General features: G+C 45.8%; 2 protein-coding genes across 4 annotated transcripts in view; one reads left to right on the top strand and one right to left on the bottom strand.

Annotated features, from left to right (window-relative positions):
- The window catches only part of LOC136690896 (activin receptor type-2A), a 55700-nt gene extending 48737 nt beyond the window's left edge, over window positions 1-6963 (top strand). For both annotated transcript variants that reach the window (XM_066662954.1, XM_066662955.1), the window contains 5 exons: window positions 59-204; window positions 1111-1225; window positions 1379-1517; window positions 2004-2134; window positions 2234-6963. In XM_066662954.1, coding sequence (XP_066519051.1) covers window positions 59-204; window positions 1111-1225; window positions 1379-1517; window positions 2004-2134; window positions 2234-2428 — 726 coding nt within the window. In that variant the 3' untranslated portion in view covers window positions 2429-6963. The remainder of the gene's footprint in view (window positions 1-58; window positions 205-1110; window positions 1226-1378; window positions 1518-2003; window positions 2135-2233) is intronic.
- Window positions 6964-14868: 7905 nt separating this feature from the next.
- Window positions 14869-15770, bottom strand: part of orc4 (origin recognition complex, subunit 4) — a 45029-nt gene continuing 44127 nt past the window's right edge. Inside the window, exon 15 of one of the 2 annotated variants that reach the window (XM_066663312.1) lies at window positions 14869-15396. In XM_066663312.1, coding sequence (XP_066519409.1) covers window positions 15214-15396 — 183 coding nt within the window. In that variant the 3' untranslated portion in view covers window positions 14869-15213. The remainder of the gene's footprint in view (window positions 15397-15770) is intronic. The other variant, XM_066663313.1, reaches the window with a different exon arrangement.

The raw sequence follows: 15770 nt of genomic DNA, 5'->3' as shown, positions 1-15770 counted from the left end.
TTTACGTCACAATGATTCATGACTATTGGTGTGTGTGTGTGTGTTTGTTTGTTTACAGGGCTCTTTGACTGATTACCTCAAGGCTAATGTTGTGTCCTGGAATGAGCTGTGCCACATAGCCCAGACATTTGCACGAGGTTTGGCCTATCTTCATGAGGATATCCCTGGGCTGAAGGAAGGTCATAAGCCGGCCATTGCACACAGGTGCTCTCTCATTAGCTGCAAAAACGCTACACTCACATTAACTTTAATTTTATATTTTAGGTTTTTTTTCGGCTGTCCTTGTTCACAGCCTGTAGCAATATTACAATATACAGGGGTTAGACAATGAAACTGAAACACCTGTCATTGTAGTGTGGGAGGTTTCATGGCTAAATTGGAGCAGCCTGGTGGCCAATCTTCATTAACTTCACACTGCACCAGTAAGACCATGTGCATCCAGTGGTTCAAACACTGTGTCCTGAAGGCGGTGCCGTGTATCAGGACGACAACGCACCAATACACACAGCGAGACTGGTGAAAGACTGGTTTGATGAACATGAAAGTGAAGTTGAACATCTCCCATGGCCTGCACAGTCACCAGATCTAAATATTACTGAGCCACTGTGGGGTGTTTTGGAGGAGCGAGTCAGGAAACGTTTTCCTCCACCAGCATCACGTAGAGACCTGGCCACTATCCTGCAAGAAGAATGGCTTCAAATCCCTCTGACCACTGTGCAGGACTTGTATATGTCATTCCCAAGACGAATTGACGCTGTATCGGCCGCAAAAGGAGGCCCTACACCATACTAATAAATTATTAACCAGGTGTTTCACTTTCATTGTCCAACCCCTGTACATTAATTACAGCAGTAATTTACAGACATTCATTACTAATGTCTGTAACTATACTAATAAATATATTAGGTTTAATGGCGATTTAATATTTACTGTGTTACTTGTTCTTGGCAGTTTTTCTGTGGCTTTTGTTTGGCATTGGATATCAGAATTATATCAGCTGAAATTTAGAAATATATTGTGATATAAACTTTGGCCCGTATCGTCCAGCCCTTGCCTGTAGCATATTATTATTGACCTATTATGTTTCGTGTACTTTTGTGTCTTTCACAGGGACATTAAGAGTAAGAACATACTGCTGAAGAGTAATCTGAGTGCCTGCATTGCTGATTTTGGCCTTGCGCTAAAATTTGAGGCAGGAAAATCTGCTGGTGACACACATGGACAGGTGAGCTCTGACCCCTCACAGCAAGCACAACATGCGCAAACACCCAGGCACAAATAAATACATTTTTTTCTGGATTGTTCTCCCCTCAGTGCTACACTGTGTTATGGATGACGCGTATTAAAGTATGTTTGTCTTTGTCTGTGTGCCGTTAAGGTGGGCACTCGACGCTACATGGCTCCAGAGGTTTTGGAAGGGGCCATAAATTTCCAGCGAGATGCCTTCCTGAGGATCGACATGTACTCTGTGGGACTCGTGTTGTGGGAACTGGCATCCCGCTGCACCGCTGCTGACGGTAACACACGCATACACAAACACACCCTCTCTCGCGCGCTTATATAATCCCTTAAAACTATATATATATCGTCGCTGTAGGAACCACATGTTTTGATGTTTTGACAGAATTTAAAAACGCAGTTGTTTGTTTATGTTAATTATCTTATAATAGAAAGGCTTCAGAATTTAAAAAAAATATAAACATTCTCTCATTTTCTAAAATGTTACCATTTTGGAGATTTCAGGTTTTGGTGTGACGGTGATTATTGACTGTATTTACACGTACTGTAATGAGTCCCTTAGCACACGGGCTGTCAGTGTGTGAGTGTTGTGAGGGACACTGAGGGGGCTGGGTGGAAGCTGTGTGTGTGTGTGTGTGTGTGTGTGTGTGTGTGTGTATGAAATTAGTGCTTACCACACAAAACATGATCCTACTGACCTGCCCTTCACACCCCCAGTGGACACTCGCACAGACAGGGCTGACGGAGGTGTGTGTGTGTGTTAGGTCCAGTGGATGAATATGCCTTGCCATTTGAGGAGGAGGTGGGACAGCACCCATCATTAGAGGACATGCAGGAAATGGTTGTACACAAGAAGCTCAGACCCACACTGAGAGAGTACTGGCAAAAACATGCGGTGAGACGCACACATTCTGATGGTGCAATCAGAATCAGTAAGTAGTTCTGTATACCTAAGCTTGTGATTGTATATATTTATTATGATTGTGTGTGTCAGGGCCTGGCCATGCTGTGTGAGACCATAGAGGAGTGCTGGGATCACGAGGCCGAGGCACGGCTCTCCGCAGGCTGTGTGGAGGAACGCATCATCACTATGCAGCGACAGACCAACCTCATCGCCCCCGACGACATCCTCACCGTCGTCACCATGGTGACCAACCTGGACTACCCACCCAAAGAGTCCAGCCTATGATGCAGCAAGTCTTCAGCCAATCAGACTGCAGCAAAAGGACGGCACGGTGCGTGAGGTGTGACCTGATGTACATCAGGAGCACCTCCGGCCCCAGGTGTGAGACACTACACTCTTTTCAGACTCCTGTGCCCTTGTGGAGAAAACGAAAACACTTGAAAACTGTTGGAAAAAGCAGACACACACACACACACACACACAAAGGACCTTCTCAGTGGAGCATCATGGAAGTCGCCGTTTGCACCAGAACTGTTCTTTTCTACAAGCGGAAGACTCCCTGATGTTTTTTTGTTTGTTTTTTCATTTTATTTCATTTTTTTAAAGAGTGAAAACTTTTATCAGAAGCCACAAAAAAATCATTGATTTTAGTATAAAAAGGGCAACACTCTTTAGTTTATTTCTTCTTGGCGTGTTTCTATACATTATTATTGTGATGCCAATAAGAAACCGCTTCTGAATGTTCAGTGTACTACTGCTCAACACACACACACACACACAAACATACAGTAGTCCAATCTACTGGAGAATCATTTCACAGCGCTGCATCATATCAAGCCTAGACCTCCCTCAACCAGGTATACCTCAGTCTGCCATATGCTCCTTTTTCAAATCCATAACCAGTCTTGCGGAGAAGCAGCTGGCTCAGCTCAAGCTGAACAGGAACCAGCCAAATACATTCGTGCACACACACACACACCCCTATACACACCGGGCCTCGGGGAAACTTCTCAGTTTAGGAGTCTATAAAACGCTTCAGATCGAAGGATTTGAGTCACACAGGTGACAGGAAACGTTTGCAGAGAGATTAATTTAAATTCATGCGATTCGATCCACTCTTCTGGTCTCTGTCTTTTCAGTACAGTAGAGGCATGCAGGAGTTCCTCAACCATTATCGCTGCCGTTATATCACATCCTTTTTTCCAGCTTTTTAAACCACAGCCGCTCATTCCAGAAGGAAAGGTCTAAGTACATTGGGTGTCACAAAGAATTCTTGGAGCACCAGCTTTACGTTCACTAATCAGCCCTGAAGTCTGTGAGGGGTACACATTTAAATCCATTGCCTTCTGTAATGTAGCCGCCGCATCAGACGTTAAACCCATTCATTTCTCAACCAGTGAACCATCTCCTACTTGTTATGTTCACTTTGGTTTTGGTACGACCGCAGCGATATATTTAATGCTCAAATATTTTGGCAAACCTGCTTAAAAATGGCAAAATTAAGAGTGGCTTCCTTTAACGTCTTCAGTATTTTATGTGAATTCTGTTTCTTTTGAAGTTTCCTCTTGGTCCTGTTCAAATTGCAGCCAAAAATATATTGTGAATCAATACTGTGTAGCATTTTAGCAGACCGTTCTGATCCCCCCCATACACACACACAGACACACACAATCTAGTATTTCTGTCTTTCCGTGTCACTCCACAATGTTGGCTTTACTTCTTTCTGTTTTGTCCCTTGTATTCGAAGCATTTGGATTGTTCTTTAGGATCTAATGGAGTGGACTGTAGGAAGTGATGCAGTGGCTGTGAACGGAGAACTGTGGGTGCTGTAATTGATGCCATTTTCTTCTTTTGCCTCTTTAAAATACTAACGTTTGATTTCTTACACACACACACTTAAAGTAACACACACTTACCAGTATTTCCTAAAACATACTTTTTTTTTTTTTTTGTTAACACACCTCAGGTAATCTTTCTCTCTCTTTCTCTTTCTTTCTTTCTCTCTCTCTCTCTTTCTCTCTTTCTCTCTCTCTCTCTTTCTCTTTCTCTCTTTCTCTTTTTCTTTCTTTCTCTCTCTCTCTCTCTCTCTGTGTCTGTTCATCCTGGTGCCATTGAAACTCCAGCTGTTTGAGTCTTGACTGTAAGCTGTTACTGCAGTAGTAGATCTGTCCCTGAGGTCCATTCTCTCTCCTGGGCTCAACTTGCCTTCACTCATCTTCTGTTCATCCCCCTTTCTGAAACAGAGTGAATCGGTCGAGTCATGGTTCTTTTTCAAATGATTCGAAGCTTTAAAACTCAGAATTGAAAGCTCAATTGTTTTTACTCTTCAACTTGAGTGTGTTCTTCCTGAACCAGTTGGAACAAAATGGAGGGGGGAAGAAGCCCTTTAATTTTATTTGAGATTTACGTCGACGAGACAGTGGGGTGTAACACACGCACGGAATGGAGTTTTAAGATTTTAAGGTTTGGGAATTATTAGACCGCACTCATGTTGTTATGTAGTGCATTCGTTTGTGGAGGGTCCGAGACCTACCTGAAAGTTTTTGGGTGCGAGGCAGGAACACGCCCCGGAGAGGCTCCTGGCTCCTGTCCATCACAAGGTGTAGTTATTAATTTGCCCAAAGTCATTTAGTAGTTCACAAAACTTTGTTTATGTCCTATACGTTTTTTTTACGCTCTCGATTCCGAGTGCTTTATTTAAAACACTAATGTACACAGACAATAAAAAACCAGTCCACTCATTTGAACACTAATATTTAAAGTAGATGCAGTTGAGTCTTCACTTCCACTGACACAGACTGACACTCATTCTTTTTTGTTTGTTGTTTCTTTTTTCCCTCTCTCCCTCCCCATACAGAAAACACTACATCAGTATTCAGGGATTCAGCACTATGCTTTTGCAGAGGTTACAGTAATTATGCAATCATACCAGGTGCAGCAGCAACTTTCTGTAACTGTAGCATTTTTTTGAACTCTCAATTGGGCTGCTTTGGTTGTTGTTATTATTATTATTATTTATTATTTTCAGACATACCTGAAGGGGGACAGGTGCCAACTCTGAGACTCTAAACATATGCTAAAATCACGCATGCAAACACAGCTGCTCTTCAAACGACGACAAACCTACAACGATTTACATCACACGGGGGGATTCGTTTTAGAAGAGGGGGGCTATAATGGTGCTTTGCAGTGTGTGGATGTGTCCTGTTGGAGCAGCAGCGTGAGCCTTTTGGAGGGTACTGTGCTGTGAAAACAGACCACACCTTAGTCGGGCAGAATGGTGTCCTTGCGTTCATAAGCCAACAGATATGACAGTGGGCAAATAAGCTACTAGTGTACAGACAGATAAATACACACACACACACACACCCTCAAATGAGCTGGTTACTATGTCCATTTTAATATAAATGCCACCCCCCCCCCCATCTGCGAGCATCTGTCCTCGCGGATCTGCACATAACTGTAAATACAATGTGACTGTTGTATGTAAATTATCAATATCGCATGAGTTGGGTTTCATTTTTATTATTATTTTTTTTTAAAGTAAACACAACACAGGAAAAAGTCATTTTTAAAGTAACTATTCCATCGTACGATGTTACTGTTTTTTGTTTTTGTTTTTTTTCTGTAACTAGATCTGGATTGTGTTTATTTATCTCAAGCCCCAAAACAAAGTCACTCACAGCCTTGACTTCAGAGTTAGGGTCTTGTTTTTGTTTTCTAATTTGTTGCTTATATGTGTGTTTTTTTGTTTTGTTTTTTTATTATTTTGTTTGGTTTTTTTTCTCCTCTCTGATCATAGAAAGGCACCTGTCTGTCTTTACTTTTGAAACAGAACGCATGGACACAGTGAACGGACAAAGTGCTGGAAACGTGCGGACACATCGCTTAGAAGAAAACAAAATACAAAAACAGACGAAACAAACGCTCCCTTGTTTAACTGAGTGCGCTAGAAAGGCATATACACTCACTGGCCATTTCATCAGGTGCATTTACCCTGTAGTTTTTGTACCTCCAAAGTTCCAGACCCAGGTGGGCATGTGTTGCCATGCCAACTTGTAGTTAGTCTGTCATTAGTGGTCAGTTTCTGCCCACAGGACACTGTTACCTGGTTATTTTTAACTATTCGAAGTCCTCAGTTCAACACGTACTATGTATTTTATCATCTATCTGTGTCACTGTAGTGCTTCATCATATAGTACCTGCTCGATGCTGGTCCTAAAGGGTTCCTGATAGTTAAGGAATACATTGTGTAATTATGTAGAAGACCCTTATTCTATATTACCAGGTTCTGTCTGAATGGGAAAGGTGTTCCAGTGGCCAGTGAGTGTATAGTGCGCAATACAGGTGCTCTGTACAAATATAGTGCACTACTTGCCCACTATTTTGGAGTTAGCCATTGCCTCAGTGTTCTGCCCACGTGACTCATGTTCACAAGCAACAATACAAGAGTGCTGTTCCTGGATCAGTCTCATTTGCACCATGCAACAACGGGTTAGTGACGTACAGCAGTTAAACTGATCCTAGATCATAATTCATGTTTTAGTGCTTTGTGAGGACAGAACCTAAACCTAGCGTTGGAATAGCCAGCAGTGTTTTATTATTGTTTTAAAACCTTCTACCCAACACTTTACCTCTGTGACAGACGTGTGCTTACTCGCTTTTCTTCCTCCCGCCCTCCCTCTCTGTCTCTTATCATCTGCCTCTTTCTCTCTTGCTGAATTTTACCCACTGATCTGGGAACAGTCCTTGAAGAAGTGCTTGTTAAATACTGTACAGATGATGAAATGTATGCTCTTCCCTTCAATAAAGTGACTGCTCTGTCAGACCTGCCCCTTCTGTCCGGTTCATACTGACCTCAGGCCTGCGCTCTACAGGCACAAGTTTGGGGATGCCCTCTTATTATTTCTTCTGAAATGATTTTACAGAAATTATTCTCCTTTCTGTAGAAACAGCCACTGCTTATGCAGGAAAGATGATGCTGGAATATTGCATTAAGCATTTGATGGCATTCAGCCAAAAGAGCATTTGTAAATGTAATGTTGGATGATTAATTCTGGATCAAAAACACACACACACCACTTCAGAATCATGCCAGAGGTTTTGGATGGAGTGCCATCGCTCCCCGGAACAGACCTTTTACTGCTCTACAGACAAAAGCTGGGGGGACTTTATAGCCACTTGGCACTAACTGTGGAGGCTAGGGCATATGATCTCATTTCATTCATTCATTCATTATCTGTAAGCGCTTATCCAGTTCAGAGTCACGGTGGGTCCAGAGCCTACCTGGAATCATTGGGCGCAAGGTGGGAATACACCCTGGAGGGGGCGCCAGTCCTTCACAGGGCAACACACACACACTCACACATTCACTCACACACTCACACCTACGGACACTTTTCAGTCGCCAATCCACCTACCAACGTGTGTTTTTGGACCCTGGGAGGAAACCCACGCGGACACAGGGAGAACACACCACACTCCTCACAGACAGTCACCCGGAGGAAACCCATGCAGACACAGGGAGAACACACCACACTCCTCACAGACATTCACCCGGAGGAAACCCACGCAGACACAGGGAGAACACACCACACTCCTCACAGAGGGTCACCCGGAGGAAACCCACGCAGACACAGGAAGAACACACCACACTCCTCACAGACAGTCACCCGGAAGAAACCCACACAGACACAGGAAGAACTCACCACACTCCTCACAGTCAGTCACCCAGAGGAAATCCACGCAGACACAGGGAGAACACACCACACTCCTCACAGACAGTCACCCGGAGGAAACCCACACAGACACAGGAAGAACTCACCACACTCCTCACAGACAGTCACCCGGAGGAAACCCATGCAGACACAGGGAGAACACACCACACTCCTCACAGAGGGTCACCCGGAGGAAACCCACGCAGACACAGGAAGAACTCACCACACTCCTCACAGACAGTCACCCAGAGGAAATCCACGCAGACACAGGAAGAACTCACCACACTCCTCACAGACAGTCACCCAGAGGAAACCCATGCAGACACAGGGAGAACACACCACACTCCTCACAGACATTCACCCGGAGGAAACCCACGCAGACACAGGGAGAACACACCACACTCCTCACAGAGGGTCACCCGGAGGAAACCCACGCAGACACAGGAAGAACACACCACACTCCTCACAGACAGTCACCCGGAAGAAACCCACACAGACACAGGAAGAACTCACCACACCTCACAGTCAGTCACCCAGAGGAAATCCACGCAGACACAGGGAGAACACACCACACTCCTCACAGACAGTCACCCGGAGGAAACCCACACAGACACAGGAAGAACTCACCACACTCCTCACAGACAGTCACCCGGAGGAAACCCATGCAGACACAGGGAGAACACACCACACTCCTCACAGAGGGTCACCCGGAGGAAACCCACGCAGACACAGGAAGAACACACCACACTCCTCACAGACAGTCACCCGGAAGAAACCCACACAGACACAGGAAGAACTCACCACACTCCTCACAGTCAGTCACCCAGAGGAAATCCACGCAGACACAGGGAGAACACACCACACTCCTCACAGACAGTCACCCGGAGGAAACCCACACAGACACAGGAAGAACTCACCACACTCCTCACAGACAGTCACCCGGAGGAAACCCATGCAGACACAGGGAGAACACACCACACTCCTCACAGAGGGTCACCCGGAGGAAACCCACGCAGACACAGGAAGAACACACCACACTCCTCACAGACAGTCACCCGGAAGAAACCCACACAGACACAGGAAGAACTCACCACACTCCTCACAGACAGTCACCCAGAGGAAATCCACGCAGACACAGGGAGAACACACCACACTCCTCACAGACAGTCACCCGGAGCGGGAATCGAACCCACAACCCCCAGGTCCCTCGAGCTGTGTGACTGTGACACCTACCTGCTTTGCCACCCCTGATCTCATTTCATGACTTTTTATTGAGACTGTAGAAGCTGCACACAATAGGTTCACCTCCGTGAAGTAGCTGAATTCAGTAATTATAATGGGCGTCTTCAAACAATAGCCACTTTCATTTGTTTTCTTAGCCATTAATAATATGTTGGCAATATATACTGCCACATGTGGGAAATGTGATTGGGTCTTTCTGAACATCGCTGTTTAGACATGGGGAGAACACTGCTGTGGTGTTGGATCTTTTTGGTATTATGACTAAAGCATGTCTCAGACATTTCATTAACACCCCCACGACTGTGTTCACTTTTGGAAAAGGGGTGTAATTTCCCTCCTTTATAGGAACGGATGGTCCTAGATGACAGCTGGGTGTCCAAATATTTGGCCCTGGGGCTCCAGATGGAGATTGAGGGTTCACCTTTGCCTTTCCATGGCTCACACTGACACTTATTTATCAGCTGCTGTTAGCATCTGCCTCGCTTTCTGCGCGGATTTCTCTCTGACTCAGGTGTGTTGGACGCTGGGGTGCTGAGTTAATGAATCTAATTAATGAAACAGATGTCTCTATGCAAAGCAGCAAATTAAAATTAATCAGCCAAATTACTGCTGCTGATGTCTGAGGCGTTTCCTGAGAGCAGCTGAATAAAATGTCATAACCAAAAAAAACACGTAGACGGTGAACGACTGCACGTAGAGCTTTGACGGGACACTGCCCGAGTTCACCGTGCTTGGTGCTGAATAAGGGGCCTGAGGGGTATAAATCCCCTGGGCATTGGTCAGTGGAGAGACAGCGCACCCTGTTGCCATGGCTGAATTCAACCAGTTCCTCACAGAAATGTTTCAATTAGAGAAAAGCCTTCTCATAAGAGCAAAGCTGTCCCTGCAGCACTCACTGTGCTGAGTTTATGATCTGTACACCACCCAATCTAATCTCAGAACATCTGAAATCAATCTCCACCATTTATAAATACCCCCCCTGCTCCATTTTCATCAACACTGTATTATGCCCGTCAGTCAGCAGGCCTTACTTCACACTCAAGACTAAAGCAAGGCACCATAAACACCTCACTAGGATCTCTCTCTCTCACACACACACACACACACACCGAGGAGGGGAGTGTGAAAGATTTGGGGTATGCAGGGTGTGTAGAAACAGAAGCACTGAGCTCAGAGAGAGATGATGCAATCTGAACAGAAGCAGGGGAAACTGGTGCAGGGCTACTGAGCATGCTCAGATCTGCACATTTTGTGCTAGATGTTAAGCAGTGCATTACTGTGCATCACTTACAGCCACCAGCAGGACAATGTGGCTTTGAAACCTCTGTGAAATTGGGGTTCTTTCTGAGGCACAGAGAGGCCCTGTCCCAAATGACAGTCTAAGCCCTTTAGCTTTCCTCAGCGTCCGACACTAATGTGACCGACAGCTTATAGGACGAGAGACATTATGGCGCCTGTGTCATTTCCATTCTCGTGAACCAAGTTGCAAGTGGGAGGCAATTTAAAAAGGTGGTTTTATATGAATATAACCCTGATTTTAACGAGCAGGATGTCATTTTAGTCATTCATTTTGGGATTTCTGGGAGAGGGGCTTTGATATGAGTGCTGGGAGTCAAAATATGGCATGCAACAGTGGTCAAAAACACTAGGTGATATCTGCCTGAAAAAAAAAACAAAAAACAAAAAAAAAAACAGCTTTGTATCCAGACGGGAGTAAAATTAAAATGACCACCAGCGTCTGATGAGAAATTGTAGGTAATTTGGGCTTGGGATGGTACAGTGGCTTCACAGGAAGGTGGGCTGCCACCAAGCTACCTTTGTGTCACTGTGAGGAGTTTGGACTGTGGGAAGAAACCGCCAAACACAGGTTTTTAAGTAAATTGAGTGTGTGAATTTCTCCTCATGTGTGTCATTGACTGTATGAGTGTGTGGTGCCCTGTAATTGACTGGCATTATGTCCTGCCTTGCCCCCAGTGATTCAGGGTAGGCTCCAGACCAACCACAAACCAGGAGTAGGATGAAGCAGTTACAAAAATAAATAAATGTGTGAACTGAAGCTTCAAGTTTCATTAATGAAAGCCGGAAGAAAACCACAGAGGAGCACCTGCAAAACAGGAAATTACACCAGGAACACATTAATCTCGTCTCGATTGTGGGGAAATGCAGTTCTCTCTGGTTGTTTACATTCAGAAGCTCTGCATTTTTATTTAATTTAAGGTGAGACGGTGTGTTTTACGGGAAAAAAGACTTGTTCATACGTGGAAATTCACTGTAACTCGAGTTGTTTCGTTTTGTAGCACTTTCGTTAATAATGCTAACATCAACGTAATAGCTGACATTTCCACCTTGTGTGATCTGAAACAGCAAAAAATGTCAATTTTACCCACCTATGGAGCATTTGGGGTTCTCACTGTTGTCTAAAAAACTCCAGATGCCTCTGCCATGAGCAGAGAGGGAGAAAGACTAGCACAGGACCGTTTGTTTATTTACTGATTTACAGACACTAGGGCTTCGTAAACACATTACTTCGCTTTTGAGCACTCAAACGGACTGAAGAGTAGCAAACTGAGAAAATGTGGGTTTTTTTTTTATTACAATCGTGAACTTCGTCTTTAAGGGCGGCACAGTGGCGCAGCAGGTAGGTGTTGCAGTCACACAGCTCCAGGGACCTGGAGGTTGTGGGTTCAAGTCCCGCTCCGGGTGACTGTCTGTGAGGAGTGTGGTGTGTTCGCCCTGTGTCTGTGTGGGTTTCCTCCGGGTGACTGTCTGTAAGGAATGTGGTGTGTTCTCCCTGTGTCTGCGTGGGTTTCCTCCGGGTGACTGTCTGTGAGGAGTGTGGTGTGTTCTCCCTGTGTCTGCATGGGTTTCCTCCGGGTGACTGTCTGTGAGGAGTGTGGTGTGTTCTCCCTGTGTCTGTGTGGGTTTCCTCCGGGTTACTGTCTGTAAGGAATGTGGTGTGTTCTCCCTGTGTCTGCGTGGGTTTCCTCCGGGTGACTGTCTGTGAGGAGTGTGGTGTGTTCTCCCTGTGTCTGCGTGGGTTTCCTCCGGGTTACTGTCTGTAAGGAATGTGGTGTGTTCTCTCTGTGTCTGCGTGGGTTTCCTCCAGGTGCTCCGGTTTCCTCCCACAGTCCAAAAACACATGTTGGTAGGTGGATTGGCGACTCAAAAGTGTCCGTAGGTGTGAGTGAATGTGTAAGTGTGTGTGTGTTGCCCTGTGAAGGACTGGCGCCCCCTCCAGGGTGTATTCCTGCCTTGCGCCCAATGATTCCAGGTAGGCTCTGGACCCACCGTGACCCTGAACTGGATAAGGGTTACAGATAATGAATGAATGAACTTCACCTTTAAGTGCTTCTCATCTCAAGAAAACCTCAGAACTTAAACTTTTTTACACACCCAAGCTTAATTTTCCCTCCTGGGCGCCATCACTTTGTTACAAAACCGCTCCGAATGCTTCAGTGTATCAAGTGTGTGGTGTGACCGAGATGGATTATAACCTTCCATGTTTTGTTGTTTATTTCTGGTCTTTCTGCAAGGCCATAGCGTTCTGAGGGGACACGTTGTCAGCAAGAATCACGTCAGGAGCTGCGTTACCTATGAGGAAAAATGGCAGAGAGAGAGAAAAGAGCGGGCTGAGAAAAGAGAGAGAGAGAGAGAGAGAGAGAGCGAGGGAGGGTCACAGAGTTCTTGAGCATCATGTATTTGGCATTTCAACATCTCTCCGCATCTCGTCTGTCTTCTCTTTCTCTCGTATCAGACACTCTCCATGACCCCTCCACTGCCTGCCCTAGCTCTGATAAAAAACAGTTATTTATAAGCCCTTCCATCTAGTACAGAGGGAACACATCTGTCAGCATCTCCTGACTAACATTCACACGTAGTAATGCACAGCCGGATATATGTACGCTTAGCACAGCACTATAAACAAACACTACACATGCTCACAGATATGTGCTGCCCAATAAATCTGCTGATGTGTTCTGGGTGTCATAACTTTAGCTCAGTCAGGTATGTGGAAAGATGGGGTTTCCTTCAGGGAATGTAAATCGTGATATCTATACAGTGCTGTGAGCATTGAGCTGGCTTAGGTTCATACAGAAAATATTTAACTGCTGGCCCAAGCTAAATTAAAAGTCTTGTCCTTGGCTATATCCTCCTTTCAAATGTGAATGCCCTGTGTTCTACTAGAGACGTATGAAGCCACCGCACCTCCAGGCTGTGCAGCAGTGGGAATGTGTTTTTTAGGGCAGGGGTTCCCAACACTTTCAACACCCGTGGTCCTGAGGCCCACTTACGGCATTTCTACGCTGCCATAAATCCTCAGCCAATCAGAAAGGCTTACGAATTTTAATCAGTGGAATTGGTTCCTGATATCCTTGTTTTCATTGGCTGAGGAGAGCAAAGTGAATATGCCCACATCTCCAGGGGACGATATGACTGTGCTGTAAACATGAGGGGTGGCATGGTGGCGCAGCAGGTAGTGTCACAGTCACACAGCTCCAGGGACCTGCTCCGGGTGACTGTCTGTGAGGAGTGTGGTGTGTTCTCTCTGTGTCTGCGTGGGTTTCCTCCGGGTGACTGTCTGTGAGGAGTGTGGTGTGTTCTCCCCATGTCGGCGTGGGTTTCCTCCGGGTGACTGTCTGTGAGGAGTTGGTGTGTTCTCCCTGTGTCTGCGTGGGTTTCCTCCGGGTGACTGTCTGTGAGGAGTTGGTGTGTTCTCCCTGTGTCTGCATGGGTTTCCTCCAGATGACTGTCTGTGAGGAGTGTGGTGTGTTCTCCCTGTGTCTGCGTGGGTTTCCTCCGGGTGACTGTCCATGAGGAGTGTGGTGTGTTCTCCCTGTGTCCGTGTGGGTTTCCTCCGGGTGACTGTCTGTGAGGAGTGTGGTGTGTTCTCTCTGTGTCTGCGTGGGTTTCCTCCGGGTGACTGTCTGTGAGGAGTGTGGTGTGTTCTCCCTGTGTCTGCGTGGGTTTCCTCCGGGTGACTGTCTGTGAGGAGTTGGTGTGTTCTCCCTGTGTCTGCGTGGGTTTCCTCCGGATGACTGTGAGGAGTGTGGTGTGTTCTCCCTGTGTCTGCATGGGTTTCCTCCAGATGACTGTCTGTGAGGAGTGTGGTGTGTTCTCCCTGTGTCTGCGTGGGTTTCCTCCGGGTGACTGTCCATGAGGAGTGTGGTGTGTTCTCCCTGTGTCCGCGTGGGTTTCCTCCGGGTGACTGTCTGTGAGGAGTGTGGTGTGTTCTCTCTGTGTCTGCGTGGGTTTCCTCCGGGTGACTGTCTGTGAGGAGTGTGGTGTGTTCTCCCTGTGTCTGCGTGGGTTTCCGCCGGGTGCTCCGGTTTACTCCCACAGTCCAAAAACTCAAAAGTATTTATAGGTGTGAGCGAATGTGTGTCGCCCTGTGAAGGACTGGCGCCCCCTCCAGGGTGTGTTCCTGCCTTGTGCCCAGTGATTCCGGGTAGGATCCGGACCCTCCGCGACCCTGCAGTGCAAACATGAGTGAGCAAATCTTTATTTTACACAAGAGCAATGAAAATACATGGGACCTACATGAGTAGTGTTATTCATATGTAGGAGGAAGACCACAGAGACAAGAGACCATACCGTACTCCTCACAGACCATGATACGAGTTGGGCATTGAACTCAGATCCCCAGGCGATTTGTGAGATTAGTGCCACTGTGCCGCCTGAGTTTTCTCACGTATTTAATTAAAATAATGGTATTTTTGCAAACACCTGCATATTTTTAATTCAAAAGCAGAACTGCATTTATTTAAAAACAAATCAAATTTAACAGAGACTTAAAACAAATTATAAAACTGAAAGTAATCAGGACATATTTTTAGCTTTGCATTCTTTATTATCTTTGCCACAAACTTATTTTCCATCTTCTTGATTTTTAATTAACTGCTTCTTTACAACTTGAGTGTGTTTTATTTGGTTCATTTCACACTTGATCTGTGATACCTTTATACCACACCTTTTACAGCTAAAATGGAAAGTTGAGAAATAACACCAGCTGTGAGCAGTATCTCTGTCTGACGGAGGTATTAAAAAACTTTACATCATTTACAAGGCACATCAAATTAAATATACATTGTTCATCTGAAGGGGACCTGGACATCACCCGAAGGAAGAGTTGGCCCACTGTCTGACGTCGGTGGGGCACTGTGGGTATCTCTGCAGAGCCTCCATCACCTGGGTATGATCCAGCATTAGCCTCATCAGCTGGTACTCTCTCTGCACTTTACACACTCCTGCGTCCACGGGCTGAATCAGCTCTAGCTGCAGCAAGTGCTCGAATGCCTGCAGCACAAGAATGCGCACACACACCCACACCTCTGTAATAATGCTATAATTACTGTCATCATATCAGCTAAATCAGGGGTTTCTCACACTCCTCCCCAGAGGAGATACAGCCCTCTGTTTATGTGTGTTTTCTGCTCCGCCACACCTAAGTCATGTCGATAATTATCTGATCAGCTGATGCAGGAGCAGTGGGGCATTAAAGTGGAGTCTGAATATCCAGAGATAAAGACAAGCCTTAGCTCTAAACACACACACAGACAAATACACCCACACGCGTTTCCTGTAGACGTGTGAAAATGAACTAAAGGCGATTCCACCACTGACTCTGGAGTATAAGAATCTATTATGTATTTCAGACACAACGTTAGTAG

The sequence above is a fragment of the Hoplias malabaricus genome, chromosome 3 (assembly GCF_029633855.1).
Source record: "Hoplias malabaricus isolate fHopMal1 chromosome 3, fHopMal1.hap1, whole genome shotgun sequence".
Lineage (NCBI taxonomy): Eukaryota > Metazoa > Chordata > Actinopteri > Characiformes > Erythrinidae > Hoplias > Hoplias malabaricus.
Note: the sequence above shows the minus strand (reverse complement) of the source record. Positions and strands in the feature narration are given on the sequence as shown.